General features: G+C 42.5%; 2 protein-coding genes across 5 annotated transcripts in view; one reads left to right on the forward strand and one right to left on the reverse strand.

Moving 5' to 3' along the window:
* On the forward strand, positions 1-13,973 carry LRRC59 (leucine rich repeat containing 59). The gene is made up of 7 exons (XM_060253477.1): positions 1-176; positions 1,505-1,564; positions 3,886-4,044; positions 5,994-6,098; positions 7,870-7,942; positions 10,271-10,444; positions 12,475-13,973. The coding sequence occupies exons 1-7, from the start codon at positions 72-74 to the stop codon at positions 12,714-12,716; spliced, it is 918 nt and encodes a 305-aa protein (XP_060109460.1). The 5' UTR covers positions 1-71; the 3' UTR covers positions 12,717-13,973.
* The window catches only part of EME1 (essential meiotic structure-specific endonuclease 1), a 16,179-nt gene continuing 10,556 nt past the window's right edge, over positions 13,907-19,529 (reverse strand). For all 4 annotated transcript variants that reach the window (XM_060253474.1, XM_060253475.1, XM_060253476.1 and 1 more), the window contains 2 exons: positions 15,464-15,653; positions 13,907-14,163 (listed from right to left, as the gene is read on the reverse strand). In XM_060253474.1, coding sequence (XP_060109457.1) covers positions 13,981-14,163; positions 15,464-15,653 — 373 coding nt within the window. In that variant the 3' untranslated portion in view covers positions 13,907-13,980. The remainder of the gene's footprint in view (positions 14,164-15,463; positions 15,654-19,529) is intronic.

The raw sequence follows: 19,529 nt of genomic DNA on the forward strand, positions 1-19,529 counted from the left end.
ACCCTTTCTGTCTCCTTAGCGACACAAGCATTTTCCAGGCTGCTTGGACAGAATCTGCTTCATTGAACACCATGGCAAAAACTGGAGGAAAAGGAGTGAATCTGAAGGACAAACTGGAAGGCAACGAGTTGGATTTAAGTTTGTGTGACTTGAACGAGGTGCCAGTTAAGGAGCTGGTTGGTATCTGTTTCCTTATGGATAGTAATACATGTCTAGAGACTGTAGGAATCTGTAATGGCTCTAGTATACACATTGAAAAGTTGGTTAATTTCTCTATCACACTTTTATATTTACCTGTAAAACAAGTTTAAACTGTAAGTTTATCTGCTTGAAAATATATATTTCTTTTCGCAATTTGAAGAAACAGCCTTGAAATCTGCAACGTCTATACATTTCAGGGAACAGAACTGGCATAAAGGTAGGTTGGTTTGCCACCTTGTTTCCAAAGTATGTGCAAGTAATTGTAGGAGAACTATAATGAAAAGGAATCCCAGTCTAAATAGCATGAGTGCTGCTACTGGGTTACCATTTCCTCTTGATCCCTGTAAGCAAATAGTAGTTAACAAATTCTCTTTCTAGAGCTGATGATGAACAAATAAATGACCAGGTGAGCAGAAATATTTGTTTAGCTTGGGCAGCCAGCTTTCAAACGAACAGTTGCTTCTCTAAGATTTCAGGTTTTCACAGCTGGTAACATCATTAGGGTTTGTAGAATCTTTCGGGCTCAAGTGCTGTGTTCTACTGGAGAAAGTTTTTTCTTCCAGACATTTCGTTCTCAGCTGCAGAGAACATCCTCAGTGGCGTTGCAGCCGGAGCAGGCGCTCTGACCTTCTTGGCTGCTGTGCATTAAGAACATAAGAGAAGCCATGTTGGATCAGGCCAACGGCCCATCAAGTCCAACACTCTGTGTCACACAGTGGCAAAAAATTTTATATACACACATACACTGTGGCTAATAGCCACTGATGGACCTGTGCTCCATATTTTTATCTAAACCCTTCTTGAAGGTGGCTATACTTGTGGCCGCCACCACCTCCTGTGGCAGTGAATTCCACATGTTAATCACCCTTTGGGTGAAGAAGTACTTCCTTTTATCCGTTTTAACCTGTCTGCTCAGCAATTTCATCGAATGCCCACGAGTTCTTGTATTGTGAGAAAGGGAGAAAAGTACTTCTTTCTCTACTTTCTCCATCCCATGCATTATCTTGTAAACCTCTATCATGTCACCCCGCAGTCGACGTTTCTTCTCTAGCTCATTTAACATATCTCACAGCTGAAACACAGAAATGGCATCAGTGGGACGGTCTGTGATAATAACCAGAATTTGTAATATATGATTCCTTGGTTATTTAAAACACAAAGCTGCTTGAAAATTTTTTATCTATGTTGTGGCAAGTGAAGAACTGAAAACTGCATCATTGAGGTTTCTTTTGCCCTTATTCAGTCTTAACAAAATCTTGTAGCTAGCTGATAGAATTAATTTGGTTCTTTGGTTCTCTTTCAGGCAGGGCTTCCAAAGGCTACTGTTTTGGACCTGTCCTGTAACAACCTCACCTGTTTACCAGTAAGTAATAACCTTACCCTTTTAATAGTCTTTTGATATAGAAATTGGTTAAATAAAGCCTACTTACAGTGGGTATGTACTAATATCGGTAGTTGTAATTCTCATGCGTTTGGTATGGTCCTAATATTGATCAGTGGCATATGGTGAGAAATACATGGAGCACACCTTTTTTTGGAGAATGAACGGATATATGCCATCTGTTGGTGTCAGATCCTTTAATCTCGATGTGTATGGACAGCTACAGTTGTGAGAGGTGACAAATGTGCCAACAGAGGATGTTGGAAAGTTAGTGATATTAAGGGACTAAATTGGGAAGGAGTGTTGGGGTCAAAAGTTTCTGGAACTAGACTGTTGATTAGGGATGGGCATGAAACACAAAAAGAGTGGTTCGTTTCATTTTGGGATTCATTGCTTTGCCCGAATCAGTGATTGATTTTGTTTCGTGTTTTTATTTTTTGAACAATTGTGGTTCGTTGATTTGTTTGGTTCGGGAGGGCTAGAAAGCGTCAGTGCGCCACTGACGTAATTGGCATGATGCATGGCATGATGACATCACCTGGAAGTGATGCTGTTGCACCAGGCACATCACAGCGCATGAGACCCCCCCACAAATAACAACACAGACGGAACTCCCCCCAAAACAAACCACTTTGTTTTGCGAGTTGTGCATAGAGCAAGTAGTACAAGTACCAAACAGATTTGAAACGAACCATGAATTGGCTATTTTAGGCACAAATTGTGATTCGTATTTGGATTTGTGCCCATCCTTAATGTCGATCCATTTGGTGAACTACAGGACCTGTGATTTTAATATTTTTGTATGATTGAAGCTCAGTGTGTGGTCTGTTTTTCTGTTTGTACTCTTAGCATGAGGGAAGTCACAGTCTTATATAATATGTAGGAGAGCCAGTTTGGTGTAGTGGTTAAGTGTGTGGACTCTTATCTGGGAGAACCGGGTTTGATTCCCCACTCCTCCACTTGCACCTGCTGAGATGGCCTTGGGTCAGCCAGAGCTCTGGCAGAGGTTGGCCTTGAAAGGGCAGACTCTTATCTGGGAGAACCAGGTTTGATTCCCCACTCCTCCACTTGCACCTGCTGGCATGGCCTTGGGTCAGCCATAGCCCTGGCAGAGGTTGTCCTTGAAAGGGCAGCTGCTGTGGGAGTCCTTTCAGCCCCACCCACCTCACAGGGTGTCTGTTGTGGGGGAGGAAGGGAAAGGAGATTGTAGGCCGCTCTGAGACTCTTTGGAGTGGAGGGCGGGATATAAATCCAATATCTTCTTCTACCTCACAGGGTGTCTGTTGTGGGGGAGGAAGGGAAAGGAGATTGTAGGCCGCTCTGAGACTCTTTGGAGCAGAGGGTGGGATATAAATCCAATATCATCTTATCTGGGAGAACCGGGTTGATTCCCCACTCCTCCACTTGCACCTGCTAGCATGGCCTTGGGTCAGCCAAAGTTCTGGTAGGAATTGTCCTTGAAAGGGCAGCTGCTGTGAGAGCCCTCTCAGCCCCACCCACCTCACAGGGTGTCTGTTGTGGGGGAGGAAGGTAAAGGAGATTGTGAGCCGCTCTGAGACTCTTTGGAGTGGAGGGCGGGATATAAATCCAATATCTTCATCTACCTTACAGGGTGTCTGTTGTGGGGGAGGAAGGTAAAGGAGATGGTGAGCCACTCTGAGACTCTTCGGAGTGGAGGGCGGGGTATAAATCCAATATCTTCATCTACCTCACAGGGTGTCTGTTGTGGGGGAGGAAGGTAAAGGAGATTGTGAGCCGCTCTGAGACTCTTTGGAGTGGAGGGCGGGATATAAATCCAATATCTTCATCTACCTCACAGGGTGTCTGTTGTGGGGGAGGAAGGTAAAGGAGATTGTGAGCCGCTCTGAGACTCTTTGGAGTGGAGGGCGGGATATAAATCCAATATCATCATCCTCATCATCATCCTCATCATAATGGTTGGGATGGACTGGTGAGTGCTGGATTCAGATTCCCACTCTGTCTCAAAGCTTGGCAGTGCCAACTGAAACATACTGTAGTTGCAGTCTTCTAAGCCTATCATCAGCAACGGGCTTAGAAAGGTGAAACTCTGCTTAGTATAGTACTGTTTGTTGATGCCCTTGAGCTAGTCATCATCTCTCATCCTCATCTACCTCATAAGGTTGCCCTGAGATTCTTGGAGGAAGGTTAGAACCTTGGAGAGACCAGTGTGTCTAGCTCTTTTTGTGCTCTTTGCTCTGTCTGCCACAGCTCAGGTTTCTGTATGTCTCAGCTTTTAGATAAGATGGTCGTTGAGCTCTTTTTCACTTGTATCTTGGTTCCAGTCAGACTTCTGCAGTTTGACCCACTTGGTGAAATTGGACCTGAGTAAAAATCAGCTTCAGCAGCTGCCCTCGGACTTTGGTCGTTTGGTTAACTTGCAACACCTGGACCTTCTGAACAATCGATTAGTTACCTTGCCGGTCAGTTTTGCACAACTCAAGGTAATTTTTTTCACTCATTCCCCCCTTCTCCAAATTAAGTCTAGTCTTGGATTTCAGCCCAGAGCATGTTCAAAGTCATCTCATTTTTTATTTCTCTAGTGAAAATTGGTTTTCTTGGTAAATGTGGGTAGAAGTTCACATTCTGGAAAACTTTTATAGCAGCCCCTGAAAAACCTCACTATTAAGTTCCTGTCCCTGTGTGAAGAAATTATATATCTTTTAATGGTTTGATTCTTTAAGATTAATAATTGTGATCTCCCCTGTAATTTATATAGCCTTATCAATAGAGATATCTAGTAAATATATACATCCTCTTGGGCAGGGAAGTTAGTTTCTTAAGATTGGCCAGGTAGCCATTATTTCTTAAATTCATGGTTTGTATGGAAGGCTGTTCCCTCCCATATTCTGTTTCCACAAGCAGTAAAAATTGCCATAATTTCAGAGTAACTGTTTCCAACCATCAGTTTACTACTTTGATATTGCTACCTTGCTTTTCATTCATTATTGTTCTCATAGGAACTGTTGCATGAAAGTCCAGTATTGATACAAATGTCTCTATTTCAGGTCAGGTCCCCAGCATGGCTTCCATGGGCACCAAGATTCCCAACAACTATTTTTAGAAAATGTGGGGGGGGGGGGGGGCAGTCTTGCCCAGCAGGGCTTCTGAGTGGCCACTGGATATCTAATCGACTGTGCAGCTAAAATAATATTGTTTCAGCAGCAGCTGCCACCAGAATATTGTTTGTATTCTGTCTCACTTCTCTTTTTCAATTTTTTGTTTAAATTACCCTCTTCTCCCCTGCACTTTGGCTTCTTCTGCATGTTTGACTCTGCTGCCTGTGTCATCCATTTTGTAGTTGCTCCCGTGTCAGAATTCCAAAGGCTTGGAGACTCTTGGTCTCTATTTTGTCGTTCTGTTATTGACATTCGTTTCCTCTCACAATAATTTTAGTATTTGTAGTGTAGTGTTACTTTTTAAAAGTTCTGCTACCGGCAGCTGTTGCATTCCATACCAAAAGCTTGGGTAATTATTCGTCTTGCTAATGGGTTAACACCTCCCTAGCAGGTATGGGTTTAGCAGCGTATGACTTCTCTGCTGCCTCCATAGTAGAACTAAAGCCTCAAAAGCTGTTGTTTGTCTCACAGCATGAGAATTGTCTAGAAGGCTCCAGAAATAAGGGGTTACGCCTGCTCTGTGAGATAGTGTGCCTAATCAAAGATTTCAGGTTTTCACGGCTGGTAACATCATTAGGGTTTGTAGAATCTTTCGGGCTCAAGTGCCGTGTTCTACTGGAGAAAGTTTTTCTTCCAGACGTTTCGTTCTCGGCTGCGGAGAACATCCTCAGTGGCGTTGCAGCCGGAGCAGGCGCTCAGACCTTCTTGGCTGCTGTGCATTGAGTGATTGCACAGCAGCCAAGAAGGTCAGAGCGCCTGCTCCGGCTGCAACGCCACTGAGGATGTTCTCCGCAGCCGAGAACGAAACGTCTGGAAGAAAAACTTTCTCCAGTAGAACACGGCACTTGAGCCCGAAAGATTCTACAAACCCTAGTGTGCCTGTAAGACAACCCTCTTCCGGTTAGCTTATGCCGACTAGATAAATGTAGCTTATCAGATTTTAGTGAAATATACTGGATAGCTTTAATGTTAAGATTTTAAGGTTTTTAGGTTTTTTTAAATGTTTTGACTTTAAATGTATTAACTTTTTACCTTGTTTATTGTTTTGTCGTTGTTGTGAGCCGCCCTGAGCCACTTTGTGGGAAGGGCGGGATATAAATTATAGAATAAATAAATAAATAAATAAAAATAATGTTTGTATGTTTCTCAAGTTTGCTCGGGATCTAGGGCCTTTTGAGTAGTCGTAATAGGAGAAGTAATAATGTCAAGGAATAAAGCATGGAGAATATTGGCCATTGACTTGGTCTGGTCCTGTGTTTGTTTCTGTTTAACAGAACCTGAAGTGGCTGGATCTGAAGGACAACCCACTAGATCCCACACTGGCTAAGGTAGCTGGAGATTGCTTGGATGAAAAGCAGTGTAAGCAGGCTGCTGTTAGGGTAAGTTAAACTTGTTTGCATTTTGTTTTTATTTAGACACCTTCCGTTTGCCTCCATAAAAGCTGTTGCTTCCTCAGAAAGCAGCTTGCATTCCTCCATTGTGCCTGAACTCAAATTCCAGCTAAGTACTCTTGCCAACTATCAGAGATAGTTGGAAGCCACCTGACGAGGGGCTTCATCCTTGAAACATGCAGATATCCGGAAATCGCGTTGTATTATATGCTACATTTGATTTATAGCACATCCACAACAAGTGAGAATGGAACCTTGAGTTACAAAGAGAGCTCTGTGCTTATGCTTAAAGGAGTTTACTGCTTGGACTTTTGCACCTATTTTACCAGCAGAACACCTACAGAGGAGTCTGTCTGGCATTTTGGTTTTTTTGTATTACTTGTTGCATTGTTTGTATAATTGTTGACTATTTTTTTGAATATAGTTATTTGCATAATCTTAAGTGTAGCATCCTCTAGAATACAGCTACATTGTATTCAAAAGGTGGCCATCAGAGAAGGGCAGGAAGCAGCCAGGCATCTTTCCATCATTTCCGAATTCAGCTCTGCTGAGAATCCCTGACGAATGCTTTGTCATTTGTAGTTGAGTTCTGCCAGCCGTCAGTTTTTGATTGATTGAAGTGGGATTTCTTTATGACATTTCTATCCCAGCTCTCCATCAGAAAGCTCAGGGAGACATACTTCTCCATTTGTCCCGTTTTATTTTCATTACAGAAAGCACTGTAAGGTAAGTTAGGTGGAGAGAGAATGAGTGGCCCGAGGTTTCCTGGTGTGTTTCAGTGACAGAGGAGAATTTACTTTTTTTTGGATTTTTACCTGTTGTACTCGAAGGCTTAAGTGCAATAATTATAATTATAAAGCACAGAAAAAATGATGCATTCAATATGTATATACAGCAGTTTGTTAATTTTTATATATGTTCCAAATTAATTTAGTTTGTTCCAGCTTAGGCTTGCTACAGCATATATGCACATATGATGGTCTTGGAAATACCTAATGGCATTTTAAAGGTGACTCTAGAGAAATTTGGTGCTGATATATTTACAGGCCACATGAGGGAGATGAGAAGGGTAGATTACCACTGGTACTTGACGTTGTGCTCTGCAGGATGTTGTGGACGTATGCATGGGTATTGATCTTCATTAAAGCTGCCGCTGGTCCTGATTTTTTTTTTTTTTAGCTTCAAGATTCAAGAGCAAACATAGGGGAAATTGTAAGGATGAAGTCCCTTGTTGAAGAGCCATGGGTGAAACAGTTCCATGCTGACGTTCAAGGTCCAGCTGAACTGTTAGCTTTTCTGGAAAGAATTCTTTCCCAGAGCAAATTGGCTAGAGGCCTGTTTTTTTCTTTCCTCCTTTTTTAATGTGTGACTTTGCTCACTTGCTTCATTCGTCTGGTGTTGTTTGCTGGGCAGGCACCTCTGTGTTTTTGTTCTCTGCTTGTGGGGCACTGTGCTCTGCATTGCATAAATTGTTCCATGTATGTGGGAAGATGACCTTGCCTTGCAAGCTTGAAGAGGTGGACAAGATATAACCCTTGGTCTTCCCGTCCTTGTTTTCTGAAAGCAACCAGAGACACAGTCTCCTTCAAGACTAGAAAGTCAAATTTGCTCTGCTTTAGCGCATCTTGCCTTAGTTAGGCTTGGGTTTCATGGGCTGAAATTGTATTCCTGTTGCCACATACGGCTACCCTTCTTGTTTCTGTGCGAAAGACATCACCGAGAAATCAAATCTCATACAAGTTGTGTTTGGGTCTCAAAGGTTCTGCAGTACATGAAGTCTATCCAGTCTGAGCTGGATCGTGAGAGGCAACGAAAATTACAGGCAGAACGAGGTAAACTTTTAGTTATCCAGCTGTGGTGTATAGAAATCTTTGTGATTTATGTGATGTAAGAGCTCATTTTCATCATCAGAGGCATGAAAAATACCGTTCCAAAGCCACTCTTCAAAATGCATACATAAAATGGATGAGAGGCAGAGTGGAGATCTTGCCACATTGATCTGTAAAAGTAAAGTAGCTAAATTCAGACTTAGAGCCAGTTTGGTGTAGTGGTTAAGTGCGCTTTTATCTGGGAGAACCGGGTTTGAATCCCCACTCCTCCACTTGCAGCTGCTGGAATGGCCTTGGGTCAGCCATAGCTCTGGCAGAGGTTGTCCTTGAAAGGGCAGCTGCTGTAAGAGCTCTCTCAGCCCCACCTACCTTATTCAAGGTATGAGCTTTTGTGTGCATGCACACTTCCTCAGAAAGCTCATACCTTGAATAAAACTTTGTTGGTCTTAAAGGTGCCACTGGACTCAATCTGCTGCTTCAGACCAACACAGCTGCCAACCTGAATCAAGATTCCAGGTAGTTTTGATAGGTTGTCCTATAGAGAATGCATTACATTAATCTAGTTAATGAAGCATGGATAACCATGGTGAAAGCTCTCTTTTCAAGGAATGGGCACAGCTGAAGAGACACTATTTGCCACAGTGGAAACTTGGGGCTCCATCTATAGGCATGGATCTAACAGCAGCCCCTCAACACACATATAACAGTCCTGTTCCTTTAGGGGAGTGCAACTCTGCAAAGAAAAGACTGACTCCGTAGTACTATTTTTTGTGCGTGACTTGTTGAGTATTTCGATAGAAATGTAGACATTTTAAAGTAAATTACACAAGCATGTTTTGTACGTTTGAAAAAATGTATGAGTATTTTCTCTTTCGAACAACTGATAGAAAGCCCATGTAGTATGCCAGCTAGAGTCAGGACTTTTATAATGCCATCCCAGACCCCGCAGGGTTCTCAAGGCAAGAGGTATTCAGAGGTAATTTGTCCTGGCTTGCCTCCATGTAATCTACACTTCCTCAGTGGTCTCACATCCAAGTAGTAACCAGAGCTCACTCTGCTTAGCTTCCAAAGTCAGGTTAGCCTGAGCTATCCAGCTCAAGGCAACTGGGTAAAATACTGGCCTTAATGATAGAAATTGCTAGTTGACTACAGAGCACACAGGTTAACTTTGGGACAGTTGTGGTTTCTCAGCCTATTATTCCATTTGATGAGATCATTGTGAGGGATACCCTTGCTGCCTTTTGGGGGGTGGGGAGTGGAACAAACATATAATAGTGAGAATTCTTTGTCCAGGATTTGATGTCATGTGATATTTCCACAAGATAATTTAATGTTATGACTATTGGCATGACTTATTGGAAATGACTTAGCGGCATTTCTTTGCTGCTCAAATGGCCCTGCGGATGGATTTTGTCACACGTTTGGGTTCATTCACAGCCTGCTTGGTGTAGTGGTTAAGTGTACGGACTTTTATCTGGGAGAACCGGGTTTGATTCCCCACTCCTCCACTCGCACCTGCTGGAATGGCCTTGGGTCAGCCATAGCTCTGGCAGAGGTTGTCCTTGAAAGGGCAGCTGCTGCGAGAGCCCTCTCAGCCCCACCTACCTCACAGGGTGTCTGTTGTGGGGGAGGAAGGTAAAGGAGATTGTGAGCCGCTCTGAGACTCTTCGGAGTGGAGGGCGGGATATAAATCCAATATCTTCATCTACCTCACAGGGTGTCTGTTGTGGGGGAGGAAGGGAAAGGAGATTGTGAGCCGCTCTGAGACTCTTCGGAGTGGAGGGCAGGATATAAATCCAATATCTTCATCTACCTCACAGGGTGTCTGTTGTAGGGGAGGAAGGGAAAGGAGATTGTGAGCCGCTCTGAGACTCTTCGGAGTGGAGGGCGGGATATAAATCCAATATCTTCATCTACCTCACAGGGTGTCTGTTGTAGGGGAGGAAGGGAAAGGAGATTGTGAGCCGCTCTGAGACTCTTCGGAGTGGAGGGCGGGATATAAATCCAATATCTTCATCTACCTCACAGGGTGTCTGTTGTGGGGGAGGAAGGGAAAGGAGATTGTGAGCCGCTCTGAGACTCTTCGGAGTGGAGGGCGGGATATAAATCCAATATCTTCATCTACCTCACAGGGTGTCTGTTGTGGGGGGAGAAGATATGGGAGATTGTAAGCCGCTCTGAGTCTTTGATTCAGGGAGAAGGGCGGGGTATAAATCTGCAATTCTTCTTCTTCTTCTTCTGCTCATAAGTCAGTGTAATGTGATGAAGGGTATCTGATGGGAACGCTTTCTAAAATGAATGAGGACACCTTGCATTTGCTTAAATGCGTAGAACTGGAGAAGAAACGCGAAGCGGAGCAACGAGCAAGGGAGGCCCAAGAGCGGGAACTGCGGAAGAGGGAAAAAGCAGAAGAGAAGGAACGCAGGAGAAGGGAGTACGATGCTCAGAAAGCGGCAAAGCAGGAAATGGATAAACATAAAAAGAAAGAAAATGGTGAGAATCCAAGTAAGTACAAAACTATGTGTGTGCTTATGCATAAATAGTAGTGCAACAGGAGTGCAGTTAAGCTTTTGCAAATTTGATCAGTGGTTTACAGCCCTTTAACTGCAGGTGAAGAGCTTATATCAATCACTACAATTCTAGGACCTTTAAATAAATAAATGCAAAATGGCTTCAGTGCTGCCATTACTGAAAATGCAAAGGTGTAAATTAAGGTGCCAGAGACCATTTGTCATCTAAAACTGAGGAGCCTGTTTCTTGGGAAATTAAATAAGGGTGAAAGCCTGTATAGATAAGCAAAGCAGTTTTAAAATCTGGTTTGGTATTTAAACATAACATATAACTGGGCAATCCTGGTATTAGCGAAAAGATATTTTCCACTCAGTGTGTCAGCCTTCAGCTTTGAAGTGGACCTCCTGATTCTGGAATAAATAGTTGGTCAAAAAGCTGTAAGCCTGGAGAGCCAGTTTGGTGTAGTGGTTAAGTGTGCGGACTCTTATCTGAGAGAACCGGGTTTGATTCCCCACTCCTCCACTTGCACCTGCTAGCATGGCCTTGGGTCAGCCATAGCTCTGGCAGAGGTTGTCCTTGAAAGGGCAGCTGCTGTGAGAGCCCTCTCCAGCCCCACCCACCTCACAGGGTGTTTGTTGTTGGGGAGGAAGGTAAAGGAGATTGTGAGCCGCTCTGAGACTCTTCGGAGCGGAGGGTGGGATATAAATCCAATATCATCTTCTTATCTGGGAGAACCGGGTTGATTCCCCACTCCTCCACTTGCACCTGCTAGCATGGCCTTGGGTCAGCCATAGCTCTGGCAGAGGTTGTCCTTGAAAGGGCAGCTGCTGTGAGAGCCCTCTCCAGCCCCACCCACCTCACAGGGTGTCTGTTGTGGGGGAGGAAGGTAAAGGAGATTGTGAGTCACTCTGAGACTCTTTGGAGTGGAGGATGCGATATAAATCCAATATCATCGTCTTCATTTGCACTAGCCTCAGATTCAGTAGAGTGAGAAGACAGCACAGTTTGACCAAACATTACATTTGTTCTGTTGTAATTAATGTTCAGAATGTTCCTTTAAAACAAAATTACCTGACAAGATGCATAGACAACTCTGAATATGGGAAAAGACAATATGAAGAACCTGCCGTGTACTGAATCAGACACTTGTCTTCTGTCAGCCACTATTGTTTACTGTATGGAACTGTAATCTTTTTAGCTTTGGTTGCTGGGAATCTGTTAGTGCAGAGCATTTATTTTCCCTAGTAAGAAACACTACAATAAAAAATAAAGACAGCCCGCCCTCCCACCACGCTAGTGGGCAAGAACAGTTGCTAAGGTTGCTGAATATGTCAAAAATAATAGTGTTTGCATCCTTGGTTAACAGTTCTGATTAAAGTGTGGAAGCTGAAATGCATATTCAAAAATTTCCCCTGCAGTGTGTCCTTGTATATGGCTGAAGGCTGATAATAAGAAAGTAGCAGACAAACTTGTGCACTGTCGGGTTTCTGTTAATGCATTAACAGTGATGCATGATTGAACAGATGGATATGAATCCAGCTTGGCCCTCAACAAAACCAGTAGTACTCCTTTAGTGAGTCAAGAAAGTCTTGCTGGACCTAGTGCCGAGTCAAGAAAGTCTCGCTGGACATATTTTAGTCACTGAATTTTACTGAAGACCTAAGTTATAGCACCACAATGTTAATTTTAATGTAAGTTGTTAATGTTTTAATGCTGATTTTACAATTGTGATTGTATTTATTATGTATGGTTTTATTGTATATTGTATTTATTATGTTGTGAGCCGCCCTTGGCGGGGAGGGCGGGATATAAATAAAAAGTATTATTATTATTTTTATAGTAAATGCCAGGTATATATTTTAGTCACCCTTGCCTAATGAATTTTTATCTTTTTATAATAGGATATGTGTTCATTTCCCATTAAGCTGGTTCCAGAGCTTCTTAGTAAAGGGGATTGTTTGATTTTTATGCAGAAGAGAATTTAATATTCAGCTCACTTGTTTTTCTTTCTCCCATTTTTAAAGAACTCTCGGTTTCCCGTTCCTCGAAGCAACCGGAAAACAAACGTTCGTGGACTGGAATCCTGCTGAAGATGCTGCTGTTCCTGCTGCTGTGCGCCCTCAGTACTTTGGCTATTTGCAAGGTTACGGATCTGCAGCACAAATCTGTGTGCGTCAGTGTGAACGTGCTCTATGAAGATGCAGTCACCATTTTGCAAAGCCACAGAATCATGCGGAATGTCCTGCAGCCTAACTCCCAGCAGTAACCATGTTGGCTCAACCCTGAACAACTCTTCCACTGTCAGCATCTCTTTCAACTGTTTCGATATCAGCACAGCTGGGATTCCTATGGAATCGTGCTCTGGTGAAAATGGCCTTTAGTCATTCAGCATTGGCTTCGGTGACTCCCTCAAACAGAACAGAATCACTGCCCGGTTCTCTTTCCTTGCAGCTGCTGTGGCTAATTAGAAGTTGCTATTTCCTTTCTCTGGCCTACAGAAAAAACAAGGAGGGCCTTTATGCCTAACTAGTCTTGTTCTGTGAGGATACACATTTGTCATCTTTTAGGAAAATTTTGTATACGAAGTTGTTAATGCTGTATTGCTATAGGGAACAAACACTATGTCGGATGGCTGAGTTACCCATACATCAATATATATATTGATACTCATAAGCTTGGTGTATGAATCATAAAACTTGCTTATTATTCAGCTGTTAAACAAGCTAGGGAAACCAAGTTGTGCAGGCAGCTTTCTCAGTCAAACTTTACTAAGCGCTTAGCAGTTTTTAGCCATACTTAAAACTGCTGTTAGGTATCTATGAAAGATGCTTTCCACTAAGCAGAATTAACTAGGATGCAAATCCCATTGAACCTAGTGAGATCTCAGGTAAAACTAACATGCATAGGATTTGAACACGCAAGCCCAAAGAGAGAGCTAGCTGGGAAGCAGCATAAGGGAGACAGTGATATTTGTGTTATCAAATTAAGCCACTACATACCCTCAAAGACTTAGCTCAAAACAATCCCATTCCTGCTCTAAATTGTTGTTATGTGAATTCCATAATCCACTGTGCCTTGAAGTATGATCAAACTTCTAAATCCAATATGCACAGATTAGAGGTTGGGCTTTTTGCAAACAAGAATGTGCAATTTAAGACATATAACCTCTGGAAGGAAAGGAGAATATTCTTCCAGTTCAGTGAATGGGCCGCTCTACACCGCAACAAGAATATGTGAAGACAAGACTTCCACTATTCTGCTTTGAGGTTAACATTCACAGTGCATGATAGCCGTTTACTGCTCATGGGTTATGGCTAACAGTCGCTTTGCGAGACTGTCACCATTCACCTCACACATGAAAGTAAGTTTTCGATTAGTTGCAGTGGATTTGAGATTGTTGGTTGAGAAGACATCTGTAAGCAGGGCTTCACTTCTCCTTTCCAGGTTCTGAGCAGCTTTTATGTTTTCAAAAGTGTTTAATGTTCCCTCGCCCCAGTAATAAAACAAAGAGTTTGTACACAGAGTCTGCTTCAATGTGTTTTCGGTTCATCCAGCGAAAGGTCAGGATTATAGGAAGTCATCTGTAAGTAAATCCGTTTGGAGAGCTCCGGACCGACCCGCCTTGTAGTGGCAGTCACACCATCACCACGGCGTACAGGTATCTCTGCAAGAAGATTCTGTCGCTCCTGTTCAGAGGAGGTAGTATTGTAGGCCTAAATGTAACACAGATCAAGACGGAGTCACTGAAGGAATATGTGTGTCGTGTAGCAATGGTCAGGTTGACTTTGAATTTTCATGTTTTCCCAAATAGGCAACCTCAATGCATCATGGTTGTGATGCAGAAACCACTTCTAACAGTAAATGTACAACCTAAACCATTCTATTTGTTTACTTACCTACTCATAGCCAGAGATTCATCTTCCTACTTTCTACCCAGAGTCAGTTTGGTATAATGGTTAAGTGTGCGGACTCTTATTTGGGAGAACCGGGTTTGATTCCCCACTTGCACCTGCTAGCATGGCCTTGGGTCCGCCATAGCTCTGGCAGAGGTTGTCCTTGAAAGGGCAGCTGCTGTGAGAGCCCTTTCCAGCCCCACCCACCTCACAGGGTGTCTGTTGTGGGGGAGGAAGGTAAAGGAGATTGTGAGTCACTCTGAGTCTTCGGAGTGGAGGGCGGGATAGAAATCCAATATCATCATCTTCTTCTACCCATGACAGCAGTAGACAGCTGCTAGGGGTTGGGTTGTACAGCTGAAGTTTAGCCTGACATTCGAAATGGATTCCAAACTATTTTAGTGCGTGAGTAGTGAAATAAACTATGTACCAAAGCAGTAGAATCTCCTTTTGGGAGAGTAAACAAAAGGTGTATAGATATTTCACAGGATGCTTTAGATACTCAAGAGTAACTTCTAATCTTGTGATGAGATGAGATGAAAATCATGAGAGGCTAACGAGTCAGTTTAAAAAAAAACTCCTGCAAGCCTTCTAATAGGATCTGACTAAAGCCATTTTGAAGCATAAGAAAGACTGCCCTCTACTGCCCATGTCAGAGAAAGCAGAAAAGCTATGTTTCACTCCTGGCTCCATATGTACCTTGCTGTACCCCTGAAAAAGTCACAAATGCCATCTCACGACTGTGAAAGTGGCTCTAGCACGTATTTTCCTCAGACTTTGCTGCCAACATTCTATGAAAGTGCAATTTAGAAACCAGAACCATGTTAGAAGTAGCATGGGACCAATATATTGGGATAAGTCTCCCATCAGGTAGTATAGTAATGTGCAACACTTACATTTTTTCAGGACTATGAATATTCCACACTACAGAAGCTCTACAAGTTAGACAAATATGCATTGATTTATTTTTCTTTCCAGAACTCCCTGTGCGGACCATGGACTTAGTTGGATTTTTAAAACAGAATGAGAATTTCAACACGCAGACATGGCATAAACATTCAGCTTTCATGCCTACACATGAAATACTCGAAACTAGACTTATTGCAGCGGAATAACTTACCTGTACAAGGAGCAGTGGAGAAGGGTATTTGGCCACAATGGCATTGGCCATCTCTAGACTGACCCGGTTAAACTGCTGAAGCTGTCTCTTCCAGACTTGTAGCAGCCCCTTCCCAGAGCAGTCTACCTTTTTACCTCCGATCCAGTCACCTTCCAAGCAGAAGGAAAAGCTGGGTTTATCCCGTTCTCTTCTGTAAAAGGTACAAAGGAGAAATGCACTCTAATGAGCAAGGGAAGGAAAATCCCAATACAAACAAGGCATTTCAAACACAAGAAATTCAGACTGAGCTTGTAACCCAATTCAAGGAGTGGGGCGGCAGGAGCAACCCCCCTGAGGGTCTACCATCGGGCAAGCTGTCTTTCCTATAACAGCATTTGTATGCCTGAAAGCAGAAAATGTATTCAAGAGCCTCAGTCAATTGCAGCCCTCAGATATGTTTCAGAACCAGATACTTCTCAAGATCCTATCACTTGCCCCCTGGATCCCTATCCATCCTGGTTGGTGAAAGCCAGCCAGGATGGTATCAGGAATTCTTGGTGATATTGTCAACTTCTCCCTTTCAACAGGAGCCTTCCCAGAGAAACTGAAGGGGGCTTTTGAAAAAACCATCAGACCCTGGGGTCTTGGCCCAACTACCACCCAGTTTCGAATTTACCATTTCTGCCAATTCTGGAAAAAGTTTTATGTCTTGCTGAAAAAAAGGTATAGTCCCGCACTTCAGGATTAAATTTCCTCCATATATCCTCCAAATTTTCTTGTTTGACCAATTCAAAAAAAGACTTTGGCAATTTTCCTTCCTTATTATTTTTTTTACCCCCAGACCTATCCAGTGTGTTCTTAATGGTTCCACTAAAGTCCCCCATTATCAAAACTTGGTCATAAGTCAGTTCATCAAATTGTTGTATAATGTCTTTTAAAAAAGCATCCTTTGCACCATTTGGTGCCTACAGTCCCAATAACCTTTTTTTGCATTTAATATTTCTACCGCTACAAATCTTCCATCTTTATCTTTAAACACTAATTTTGGCTCCAATTCTTGTTTAATATAGAAAATCACTCCCCTTTTCTTCTGTTCAGCCAATGAATAAAATTCTAGCCTCAGTTTTTTATTCCATAAAAATTTGTAATCCTTTTGTTTGATATGCACTTCTTGTAAACAAACTATATTACAATTTTGCTTTTTAATCCAATGAAACGTTGCCTTTCTTTTTTGTGGTGAATTTAGTCCATTTACATTCCAAGATAATAATTTGCAATCCATCATGGTGCAAATTCTTTATGTTCTTCATAAAACCTACGCAGTTCCTGTGTGCTTGTAATTGTAATCCTTTTTCCTTGCAGCTCAAAGCTCAGACCTTCAGGTATCATCCATCTATACCTCATTTCATTGTCACGTAGTTTTTCTGTCAATTTTTATATGCTTTTCTGTCATTTATCACTTGTCTTGGCAATTCTTTCATGATTCTTACTCTGCTGCCTCCCACTATCAATGTCTTTTCAAAATTTTTATTCAAGATTTTTCCCACCATTTCTTTTGTCATATATCTTATAACCACATCTCTTGGTAGATTATTTTTCTTGGCATATAGTGAGTTCACTCTATACATATAGTCATACATGCTTCTAGTTCCTTCAGGATCTTCCTCCAAAAATTCTGCAATTATTCTTATTATATATCCTTTCAAATCAGTCTCTTCATCCTCAGGTACTCCTCTCAGACGTATCTGGGTTTCCATCAATTTGCAGTCATGAATTGCCACCTTTTCTTGCATTTTTAACAAGGTGGAATCATGTACTTTCACTCTCTCTTCCAGCTCTTGCACTTTCTTTGATGTTACTACAGTCTCATTTCTGAGATCTTCTATATCTTTCCTTAGCTCTTCAATGTCTTTTCTAATTTCTTTTTTAGAAGCAGTTATCATATCTCTCACCCCTTTCATCATCCTGGCTTCCATTGCTTCTAATTGCTCTTGCATTTTCTCCATTGAGGCAGTCCTTGCACTGGGTTAACTTATGCTCTGACATTTAAAAAAACACCAAAAATTTTGACCTCTCCAAAATAAATTTAAACTATCAGGTTTGATCGAGTAAGGCTTGCCCTTTTCAATAAGCCTAATTTCGCTGTCCTCAGAGCCTCCTGGGCTCAGATATTAATTTTTAAAGTTTTTATTTCTTCCAAAATGGTTGTCACGACTTTCTGCTTCCGTTTAAAAAAAAAATTTCCTTCAAAAGGCTTCTAAAATAATTATCAGCGATAATGTCCAATAGTATTTACCTTATAATTGTCACCTCTGTCAGCTTCACCAATTTTTAATGTCCCAAACACTTTAAAAACTTTGTTTAAATTTTGACCTCCTAGCAATGGCCGCCGATGTTTGTTCTATGATATTATAATCCTAGAGTAGGCTAGCTGTTTCAATGATTTCCCTTTTCCATCTGACACTTCCTGCTTTTCTTGCCACCAAATCCCATTTTCACTGGTAAAAAGATCTCGCGATGTTTGACGTATTTCCTGTGTTGACTGTGAGAGCTGCAAATCTGTGATGATGGGGCTTTTTCACCAAAACCACAAGTAGACAAAACAATAAATTCCTTTCCACTTTTTAGCGCTGTCCTTTAAATTTACAAAGTTCAAATTTCACCCCTTCTTCTTCCAAGCTTTCTGAATCTCTATTTCCCACCTTCTGATTTTATTTTGTTTAACTTTAAATAGTCCCTTAATGAAGATAGTCATCAGTACCTTTTTCTGCAGTTATCCAGATCCAACACCGGTCTTGTATAGCTTTAGATGTTTAGCAGTCTCAAAGAAGGTTAGGATCCTGTCGAGCTTATGTCAAATAAATGACTCTGGAAACTTCTGCAGATGATGAATACGCAACTCGTCTCTGGAGACCCTTCAAAGGAGCCCCCCCCCCCCCCGGGACTCCCTTTTAGCCAAGGTAAATCTCCTTAGAGTTTCCTGTGCATATCTGAGCACTGAGAGCACTGTGCATATCCTGTGCATATCTGAGCACTGAGAGCACTGAGATCGGGATCTCAAAATCTTTTGGTTGTCCCTGGGCTAAAGGAAGCCCGCTTGAAGATCACAAGGGACCGGGCCTTCTCTGTAATGGCTCCATTTTGGTGGAACCAGCTGCCGGAGGAGGTAAGGGCTCCCAATTCTCACCCAATTCCGCAGGGCCTGTAAGACAGTCCTCTTCCGGCTGGCCCACAACTAACAGCCCTGTATACCGACTACTGAATACTGTATACTGTATACTGAATTTGTATCTGAAGCTGAATAGAGTGTAGCTCCACGACCGCTGTCTGTTTTAATGATGTATAGTTATAACAAATGTTTGATTTTAATTATATATTATGAAATGTTAATTTTAAAGTGTAATTTTATATTTTTATGTTAGTTTTATATATGTTGTAAGCCGCCCTGAGCCACTCGGTGGGAAGGGCGGGATATAAATCCCAGATAAATAAATAAATAAAAATCTTGGACTGATCTCTGACTGAGAAAAGTAGGCAGTAGGCATTAAATTGCCCTCCACTACCCCGAACAGAAGCCCCAGCCTGCTCCCCTTCTGAGAAGCAATTCAGCTCGGCATTTTCCAACCCCGGAAGTCAGTTTTCCTCCTTTCTCTGGGGACTGGGACAAAGGGTGATGCTTTGTGAGCAGACTTCCTTGTGGCATCCACTTATATGTGGAGTGCCGCAGGGAGCCATTCTCTCGCCAATATTGCCCGAGGTTTTGGGCTGGGTTGCCAACAGTACGCTGACCACACCCAGCTCTATCTGTTGATGAGTGGCCAGCCAGTCGCCACCCCTGACCAGTTGTCTGAGGCACTTGGAGCTGTGGCTGGGTGGTTACAACACAGCTAGCTGAAATTGAATCCAACTAAGACAGAGGTCCTGTACCTGAGTCAGGGTGGGGTGGGTATGGGCATCGAGCTCCCAGCTTTGGACAGCGCCACATTGGTGCCAGCCCAACAGGTGAAGAGCTTAGGAGTGACCTTGGATGCCTCTCTTTCCATGGAGGCCCAGATCACAATGTTTGCCAGGTCTGCCTTTTGTTATC

The sequence above is a fragment of the Heteronotia binoei genome, chromosome 13 (genome assembly GCF_032191835.1).
Source record: "Heteronotia binoei isolate CCM8104 ecotype False Entrance Well chromosome 13, APGP_CSIRO_Hbin_v1, whole genome shotgun sequence".
NCBI lineage: Eukaryota > Metazoa > Chordata > Lepidosauria > Squamata > Gekkonidae > Heteronotia > Heteronotia binoei.

Bases quoted from the DNA above. Each gene is read 5' to 3' on its own strand.
- LRRC59 (XM_060253477.1), top strand. From the start codon at position 72: ATGGCAAAAACTGGAGGAAAAGGAGTGAATCTGAAGGACAAACTGGAA. The intron at 6,099-7,869 runs GTAAGTTAAACT...TGGGTCTCAAAG, and splicing joins GTAAGCAGGCTGCTGTTAGG to GTTCTGCAGTACATGAAGTC. The intron at 10,445-12,474 runs GTAAGTACAAAA...CCATTTTTAAAG, and splicing joins AGAAAATGGTGAGAATCCAA to AACTCTCGGTTTCCCGTTCC.